The sequence below is a fragment of the Branchiostoma belcheri genome, unplaced genomic scaffold, assembly GCF_001625305.1.
Source record: "Branchiostoma belcheri isolate BF01 breed outbred unplaced genomic scaffold, Haploidv18h27 scaffold137, whole genome shotgun sequence".
NCBI lineage: Eukaryota > Metazoa > Chordata > Leptocardii > Amphioxiformes > Branchiostomatidae > Branchiostoma > Branchiostoma belcheri.
Genome location: NW_017802791.1, coordinates 377,603 through 387,745, shown reverse-complemented (window position 1 = coordinate 387,745; position 10,143 = coordinate 377,603). Strand labels below are relative to the sequence as shown.

General features: G+C 39.7%; 2 protein-coding genes across 2 annotated transcripts in view; both read right to left on the bottom strand.

Annotated features, from left to right (window-relative positions):
* Positions 1 to 4,965, bottom strand: part of LOC109464337 (signaling mucin MSB2-like) — a 10,246-nt gene extending 5,281 nt beyond the window's left edge. The window contains exon 1 of the mRNA XM_019761285.1: positions 4,765 to 4,965. Coding sequence (XP_019616844.1) covers positions 4,765 to 4,965 — 201 coding nt within the window. The remainder of the gene's footprint in view (positions 1 to 4,764) is intronic.
* Positions 4,966 to 6,720: 1,755 nt separating this feature from the next.
* On the bottom strand, positions 6,721 to 7,744 carry LOC109464336. The gene is made up of 3 exons (XM_019761284.1): positions 7,414 to 7,744; positions 7,001 to 7,152; positions 6,721 to 6,768 (listed from the first exon to the last, which is right to left on the bottom strand). The coding sequence occupies exons 1-3, from the start codon at positions 7,742 to 7,744 to the stop codon at positions 6,721 to 6,723; spliced, it is 531 nt and encodes a 176-aa protein (XP_019616843.1).
* Positions 7,745 to 10,143: the final 2,399 nt, after the last annotated feature.

Here is a 10,143-nt window from a genome sequence, read left to right as displayed (position 1 = left end):
TATATATATATATATATATATATATATATATATATATATATATATATATATATATATATATATATATATATATATATTATTTATTTTGAAAACATCAAGGTAGTTATATCAACTATATTACATATAGCTGGTTTCAAAGGAGGCCCCAAAACACAAATGCATGTATAATGGTATGCAAAATGCTACATACTTGTGTATGCTAATAGATTATTTACAATCTATGCATGGAACTCTGAGAAATTTTGACCTCAGGTACGATACGTTTTGTGTTATTATGCATGATGAATTTAGTTCAGGTGCTGCTAATGATGATGATGGAAACATTAATGCATTCCGTTATAAGAATCGGTATCGCCCTGGTAAACCATTATGGAATGGTGAACTGGATAAGTTATGGGCTGAAATGAGGGCGGCAGAACGTCAGTTTACAAGATGTCAGGGTAACAAGCGATTTAGGGAAGAGCTTAGGAAAAACTTTAGGGAGAAGCAATTTGCTTTTGACAAGAAGCTTCGTTTTTATAAACGTAGACACCAGAGGGGGCAAGCGCTTGAATTTGAGGGGCTTCAGACCAGTAACCCACAGCGATTTTGGAATGAACTGAATAAACTAGGACCTAGGCGAAGTACAAAAATCCCTATGGAAGTGATAGACCATGATGGGAAACTGACTCATGATGTAAACAGGATTCTTCAAAAATGGGACAGGGATTTTGCTGACCTGTTTGCAGGAAACAATACAGAAGCTGAATTTGCTGAAGAATTTTATCAGGAAATTTGTACACTGAAAAATCAAATTGAGAAGGATATGAGGAATACATCATACCCCACCAATGCATTTTTTAAACTCCCCGATTACTTTGACTGAAGTTGAGGAAGAGTGTACAAATGTTTACAGCATTGAGATGATTAAAAGACCAACATTGCAGGCTTTATTTTTACCAATCAGCAAAGACTGACGTGACATCTTGATAAGAAGTACAATTTTACAACAACAACAAAAACTGAAAATCTCGTTTCTTAAACTTAAATCAAAGAATTTTGTTAAATTCTGTTTGCCAACAAAATGATAAATAGATACATACATCAATACTTTGCATGCAACTAAGAGCTGTATACATGGCATATATTTCTTTCACTTTTAATTAGCAAAGTTAGAATTAACATACAAACCGTAATATATTCAGATTAACAAGCTCCACATATAAAAAGGCAGACATGACCGCATTCCTTATGAAACTTGTATCATTAGCTCCATATGTCCGTACATTTACAACTGCCTCAAGAAGCTAAAAAAAGTTGAACCTGTAAATAGTACATCACACTATGTATAGTTTAAGTAACTTATTATATTTTTTTTCTTGTATTCTTTTTCCCTGTTTATTCATGACCTGTACTTATCTTGTAAGGATATAAACGTACAATAAATGTCTTTATTCATATATTATAGAAGCGGTTTGGACGTTTCAGGTAGCACCCACTACCCTCCGTCAACGAAGAGTTGTCAGAAAAACAGGTCTGTACGTACGAAATTATTAATTTTTCAATCAATCTTATCAACCTGTTTTTCTGACAACACTCCGGTGTCAGTGACGAAAGGTATTGGATGTTATTAGTCGCTCGAGTAACTGTTTTGGCGTATCCTATTACCTCAATGTCAAACCTTCACCGACGTACCACTTCAATAGTTGCTACTGAGAAAGTTCTATACAGAGGTACGGAAAGACTATGGAACTCCACATTCTAAGGGTAAGCTACCCATATTCGTCACCTCTCCGGGCCACTGTTAATATAACATCAGTATGTCTACTTCAGTTAAACAGAATATCACTCTTGGTCTAGTTTACAAACACTATGGTTGTACGATCTTTAATAACCAACTAATTATCATGAAGTTTCTGACTCAGGGAGAAAAGTTGCTGTTACAGTTCTATACCTCTAGCTCTATGCCTAGAAGTGGCCAAAAACTGAAAATCTCATTTCTTAAACTTAAATCAATGAATTTTGTTAAATATGCCTGCCAGCAACCTGTTGTGTGTGGCATCATTAGCATAGGTGAAATTCTGTTTGCCAACAAAATGATAAATAGATACATACATCAATACTTTGCATGCAACTAAGAGCTGTATACATGGCATATATTTCTTTCACTTTTAATTAGCAAAGTTAGAATCAACATACAAACCGTAATACATTTAGATTAACAAACTCCACATAGAAAAAGGCAGACATGATCGCATTCCTTATGAAACTTGTATCATTAGCTCCATATGTCCGTACATTTACAACTGCCTCAAGAAGCTAAAAAAAGTTGAACCTGTAAATAGTGGTTCACACTATGTATAGTTTAAGTAACTTATTATATTCTTTTTATTGTATTCTTCTTCCCTGTTTATTAATGACCTGTACTTATCTTGTAAGGACATAAAAGTACAATAAAGGTCTTCATTCATATATTCAATGTAGAAACGGTTTGGACGTTTCAGGTAGCACCCACTACCTTTCGTCAGCGCCAACGAAGAGTTGTCAGAAAAACAGGTCTGTACGTACGAAACTATTGATTTATCAATCAATCTCATTAACCTGACTTTTCTGACAACTTTCCGATATCACTGACGAAAGGTATTGGATGTTACTAGTTGCTCGAGTAACTGTTTTGGCGTATCTTATTACCTCGATGTCTAACCTTCACCGACGTACCACTTCAATAGTTGCTACTGAGAAGTTCTATACAGGTAAAAGACTATGGAACTCCACATTCTAAGGGCAAGCTACGCATATTTGATAGCGGCTTTTCATCGTCACCTTTCCGGACCATTGTAAATATATCACAAGCAGGTCTAATTCAGTTAAACAGAATGTCACTCTCGGTCTAGTTTACAAACACCGTGGTTGTGCAGTCTTTAATGACCAACTAATTATTATGATCATCTTCTTGACATATTTAGTTCACTTGCAAACAGACCTACAGAGACATCCCGACGGGACCAGGAACCTCTTTGATGGAGTTTGAAAATCTTAAAAATACAATCAAATAGATACACGTTAATTACATCATATGCCACATTTACAAACAACTCCCGCATCTTCTCCGTGTTGACAGTCCTCTAACCCCCATCCTCTATGCACACAGTCAGTAATAGTCTTCTCAGAACCACGACAGGCTACATTGTCCAGCCAGATCGGCCCAGACCCCTGCCCGAATGCTGCTTGTGCACGAGCTTCTGTTGCAGAGGGATATCCCAGCTGACGACAGACCACGTGAGCGTCATTCAGCTCCCAATAATCGTCACAGACCGTCCCCCATTGTCCGTCATGGAACACCTCCACTCTGCCTTCATTGGAGGAACTTCCGCCAACAAGTCGGATACCTGAAAAAGGGCCTGCATGGGAGGGAGGGAGTGTAGTGATTACGAATTACGCAAAACTTCTCCGCCAAAACGAATTACATTTAAAATCTCAGAGCTGATTACGACTTTTCGATTTGTGGCTAATGTACTATTATGAATTACATTGATGTTTTGGAAGGCTGCCTACTGGTTACGAAGATTATAAAAGCCTGATTAAGCCTTAGGCCATGTTAATTTGATTATAAGGATGACATCCACGCGCGCATGAATTTTTGGCCGTTTCCAAAAAAAAAGTTTTCAACCATACTGTAAATCGTACAAAACAGTTGCAAAATGAGCAAAAATATACCATAAGTTACAAAAAATTAATAAAAACTATACCAATGTCGTAGAATGCCAAAATCAAACGAAAAAAGACGAAATTGTAAAGAAATGAACTTGAAGACTAGATTATTCGCCAAACCATATTCTGTGCCATTCGCTTAACCCTCATGACCACGTAGATTTCATAATGAAAAGAAATTTTTTTTGCAAAAGTTTTTTTTTTTTTATTCGCACGCGCGCATCAGTTTTGGGGCTCCCGGAGGATGTCATCCATATAATCAAATCAACATGGCCTTAGTTTACGAAAAAGGGCATGCAGGCCCTCCTAAAATAAATAAAATCTCTTTCGTTTTAATAGAGTGCGTTTCCTTTATGCTGCAGCATTATCAGTACTTCCTGTGGTAATTAGGAGTACATTATATTGTCAAGGTTAAATGCGATAAATTACTATTTGAAGAAGGTAGCATGTTATATTGTACACCATAGAATACCTGGTACATTCCAAGAAACAAATATCATTACGCATTAAACCACCATTTCCTTTGAATAATTTTGACCAGTGCCATGCGACCGTTGACATTTACACCGATGAAGACATTTACGTTATTTGTAGACCGGTTACTAGACCTTTTTTTAGCTAGTGAGTCATTTCTGTCCTCTCCGCATAATTTTATGAGCAAAAAAAGCCAAACAAGAACTCTGCAGAGCTTCTCCATGGAGGTTGCTCGTAAAGTCCTAATTGCACCAATTTATGGCCAGGCCAATCACCCACAATTTCTAGTCCCCAAGTCCCAGTCGGCACTATTTCCCTTAACCCTTTGCCCGGGCTATCGCCATTAACTATTAGCTCGAGCAATCGCCCACATACCCACGCCCAGGGAATTGTCTTCGATCGAGCCTCAACCCCTCGACTGAGCCTTCGCTTCGCCCGCACCTCCTGAGCCGAAGATCACCCAAACCTTATAGCATGGGAATTATTGAATTCTTGTTAGGAAATTTTTACTTTTCTGATCCAAAGTCAATTGTACTAAAAAGATTGTTTACCTGTCCCAAAAACACACTTCATCAGGGCAGCTGTCCGGTTCCGCTCGTTGTCCATGTCGCGTTTCAAGGCGTCGACAGTGTCGGACAGTCGGGATAGTCCGTCCATGTTGCGTTTCAAGCCGTCGACAGTGTCGGACAGTCGAGATAGACCGTCCATGTTGCGGTTCACTGTGTCCACAATGTCGGACAGCTGCGATATTCCGTCAATGTTGCGTTTCAAGGCGTCGACAGTGTCAGACAGCTGGGACATATCCTAAAAGATACCACAGTGAAAAAAAATATTAGGATACCGAAGTAGAATATTGAAATTGATGAATATGTCGAAGAAGAGATTGCAGTCTAGCAGAATCACAAAATCTGCCGGCAGAGATCACAACACATTCCCAGAAGCCTGATGGCGACCTCAGTCTATTTTACCGGTGGAATCGGTGTCCAAGATTGCAAAGTTATTTACTAAATGTTTTGTTTAACCAAAAAAAGAGATTTTTTGTCAGGTTTTTGCTTTTGTGTGGGGTGAATTGAATTTTCATTAACTAAATCAGTCGATTTTTCTATAACTAGATTTTGCAAGTTGCCCAAAGGCTGGATGTCTGACATTGCCAAATTAGGTTGATTTATCCTGCTCTGATAAATTATACAAATTGTGCCCAGATTTGCATGATTTACTTATGATAATATTAAACTTTACTTAACGTCGCAAGTATGAAAATCCTGCCATTAACCACTGACTTTGGTATTTTAGCATTTTTGTAAATATTGCCTTCATTCGCATAATTAATATCTATCTAACATGTTCCTTCCTTTCTTAGTTATACATGTAATTATTTTCTCATCGATTGCGCAAATTAGCTCAAGATATGCATAATTGCGGCAGGAGGTGGTTTTCCGTGTTCGCAGCCAGATCACAGGGTTGCCTTTGTTCAATCGGCATGTAAAATTACATAAAATAAAACCACATAAATGTAATTTTATACGTCGTCCCCGGGCACGCCCTTGATGATACACGTGTATTCATTTTTACTGTAGCAGCTTTCGCGGTCAATGTAATATTTCAAATGCACCTCTACATTTTTGAGGCAAATCGGTATGGCCTATGTTTTTGAATAGCGAGTCTGGTCGTATCCCATATAGCAGACGTTTGGTGTGCCGGCAATACTACAATCTTACAATACTAAGAAACAGACGCGCGTCTCACATTGTTTATGTATGGGGGGGGGGGAGTTTCAAGCCTGTATCTGTACAAACTCCCGGCCGGGGGTTTATCATCCTCCCATGGCAGGGTCAGCGGCTCCGAGTTCCTTCTCCACCACTTACCCCTGCCGTATAAGCCCGCCTTTTCTACTCTGCGACCCGATTCCAGGGACACGCTCCCAGCCAATCACGTATCACAGGGAAAATCTTCAACGCACTTTACATTACATATTTATGAGCTGCGCTAGCTATCGGAACCAATAATGTCGGTTCTTTCATCGGCTCTTCAGTGACAAATAAAAACAAACATGGCGTCGTCTGGGGAAGAGAACTTTTGCGAGTTCTTTGGATTGAAGAGCCTTCATGACCATCAAAAGTCCACTCTGGAGTTTTTGATGAGTAGAAAGGACGTGTTCCTAAGTGTGCGAACGGGCGGGGGGAAAAGCCTATGTTTCATGGGATTTCCAGTCGCAGCAAGACTCGCAAGAACCAGGAAAGAGTCGCGCGCTAGCAGCTGTGCAACTGAGAGCTGTTAGAGCGCGACTGGAGAGGAGTTCGTCTTAGTTGTGAGCCCGCTGAATGCTATAATGAAGGAGCATTGTGAGTTCTTGAACGGTCTTGGGCTGACGGCAGTTTGCCTCGGGATGGACAGTAGAGATACGGCGGGCATCCTCGCTGGGAAGTTCCAGTTTGTATTCAAATCCCCCGAGACTATCCTCGGCGATGAAAAATTCCGTTAGAAATGGGGTCATGCCAAATAAGGCAAGCTCATGAATATTAATATTCCTGGGGTCGCAGAGTAGAAAAGGCGGGCTTATACGGCAGGGGTAAGTGGTGGAGAAGGAACTCGGAGCCGCTGACCCTGCCATGGGAGGATGGGGTTTATGAGCGCCAGGGATTTAGCAATTTTTACGATACGTTTTTACCAGTTGTGAAGTGCTTACACACTATACTTCTTACATACACTATACTGTTCCCAATCTGCAAAAGATAAAACCTCTCAGAGAATTGTCGCCTATGACTACTTGTTAGTATACTGTGACTAAGTCAATCAACACGCAAAACAACACCCGGTAGCTGACGAAGACAAATACCTTTTTAACATTGAACACCGCTACGACGAGTCCCAAGATGACCAAGGTTGCCACCGGTACCACAGCAGTAATGCGAGTAATGCAGCCGTGGTAGGGGCGAACAAAGTCACGGAGACCACGGTGGCCGATTGTTTCACTCGGATACGTGTGGTCTGAAACATATTGCGGGCTATTCTTAAATTTGTCACAACATGATGACATAATTACATGTCCAGGGTCGTCAAGAATGTCATATTTTGGTGGAGCAAATACTGTACATAATTGATTGTTCCAACATTGAGCGTACATGAAAGTTTTATTTTTAAAATACAAAAGGGTGACAACATACTCAAATACATGTATAATTTAATATATTTAGGTTGCAATATAACTTATACAGAAACAAAGAAAAAAAAAGCTATAACTTTGGCTACCTGTAGACGTGTCCGTTGCGTCAGGTGAATTGACATAACGCCTGATGTTCCTGCCATCAGCCCCCTCCATGGGCGGTTCTCCCCGTAACCCAGCCCGCTGCAGCCGCGCCTCGCGAAATGGCGGTGACAGATTTACGGTCTCGGCATCTTCGTACGTATCTGAAGACGTTTCCAGCCCTTTCTGCCGCTTGTGATCAGCGGCGTTGCCATGGCGGGCACGCCCGTGCAGACCACTCTGGTGGGCAGAAGGTGCTTTGGCCTGTGGTCCGCTGGTTTGACTGTTGCCGGACCCCACAACAGGGGACCGGACCGGCTCTGCTTGCTCGTACATTTGCACTGTACTGACAAACAACGTTTGAGCAGTCTTTACCTATCAGAGATGCATGAATGTGAGAGATGTTCGCGATTAGTCTGAAGAAGTGACAAATTTACAGGACGAAGATGTCAACCTACGCAAGGAGGCAGACACATCCAAGTTCACTTTTCTTGGGCACGTGACAGGTCTTACTTTCGTTTCATTATGTCTTCAGACATTGTAGGTCATTTCTTCCGCATCGATTTGTAGAAAGTACATAATGAGTCATATTGTACCCAGAACCGTACTTTATCCAGTACTGTGCTTGGGCCCGCTTCTGGATAGTCCACGCGTATACATGTATATCTATGCAGGCAAATAAACGTTCTTGGATACGCGGAGACTACCACGTAGCGAACCCCCCCTTAAAAATAAGCGTTTCGTATTACAAACTTCGTTACGGCACAGCCTACATTAACAATATCCCATTCATCAATAGGAAAATATATATATATATTTTTTTATTTATTTATTTTGAAAACATCAAGGTGGTTATATCAACTATATTACATATAGCTGGTTTCAAAGGAGGCCCCAAAACACAAATACATGTATAATGGTATGCAAAATGCTACATACTTGTGTATGCTAATAGATTATTTACAATCTATGCATGGAACTCTGAGAAATTTTGACCTCTGGTACGATACGTTTTGTGTTATTATGCATGATGAATTTAATTCAGGTGCTGCTGATGATGATGATGGAAACATTAATGCATTCCGTTATAAGAATCGGTATCGCCCTGGTAAACCATTATGGAATGGTGAACTAGATAAGTTATGGGCTGAAATGAGGGCGGCAGAACGTCAGTTTACAAGATGTCAGGGTAACAAGCGATGTAGGGAAGAGCTTAGGAAAAACTTTAGGGACAAACAATATGCTTTTGACGAGAAGCTTCGTTTTTATAAACGTAGACACCAGAGGGGGCAAGCGTTTGAATTTGAGGGGCTTCAGACCAGTAACCCACAGCGATTTTGGAATGAACTGAATAAACTAGGACCTAGGCGAAGTACAAAAATCCCTATGGAAGTGATAGACCATGATGGGAAACTGACTCATGATGTAAACAGGATTCTTCAAAAATGGGACAGGGATTTTGCTGACCTGTTTGCAGGAAACAATACAGAAGCTGAATTTGATGAAGAATTTTATCAGGAAATTTGTACACTGAAAGATCAAATTGAGAAGGATATGAGGAATACATCATACCCCACCAATGCATTTGTTAAACTCCCCGATTACTTTGACTGAAGTTGAGGAAGAGGGTACAAATGTTTACAGCATTGAGATGATTAAAAGACCAACATTGCAGGCTTTATTTTTACCAATCAGCAAAGACTGACGTGTCATCTTGATAAGAAGTACAATTTTACAACAACAACAAAAACTGAAAATCTCGTTTCTTAAACTTAAATCAATGAATTTTGTTAAATTCTGTTTGCCAACAAAATGATAAATAGATACATACATCAATACTTTGCATGCAACTAAGAGCTGCATACATGGCATATATTTCTTTCACTTTTAATTAGCAAAGTTAGAATCAACATACAAACCGTAATATATTCAGATTAACAAGCTCCACATAGAAAAAGGCAGACATGACCGCATTCCTTATGAAACTTGTATCATTAGCTCCATATGTCCGTACATTTACAACTGCCTCAAGAAGCTAAAAAAAGTTGAACCTGTAAATAGTACATCACACTTTGTATAGTTTAAGTAACTTATTATATTCTTTTTCTTGTATTCTTTTTCCCTGTTTATTCATGGCCTGTACTTATCTTGTAAGGACATAAAAGTGCAATAAAGGTCGTCATTCATATATTCAATGTAAAAACGGTTTGGACGTTTAAGGTAACACCCACTACCTTTCGTCAGCGCCAACGAAGAGTTGTCAGAAAAACAGGTCTGTACGTACGAAATTATTAATTTATCAATCAATCTTATCAACATGTTTTTCTGACAACTCTCCGGTGACACTGACGAAAGGTATTGGATGTTACTAGTCGCTCGAGTAACTGTTTTGGCGTATCTTATTACCTCGATGTCTAACCTTCACCGACGCACCACTTCAATAGTTGCTACTGAGAAGTTCTATACAGGTAAAAGACTATGGAACTCCCCATTCTAAGGGCAAGCTACACATATTTGATAGCGGCTTTTCATCGTCAACTCTCCGGACCATTGTAAATATATCACCAGTAGGTCTACTTCAGTTAAACAGAATGTCACTCTTGGTCTAGTTTACAATCACCATGGTTGTGCAAACTTTATTGACCAACTAAAATATCATAATCATCTTCTTGACATATTTTGTTCCCTTTCAAATAGAACTACAGAGACATCCCGACGGGACCAGGAACTTCGCC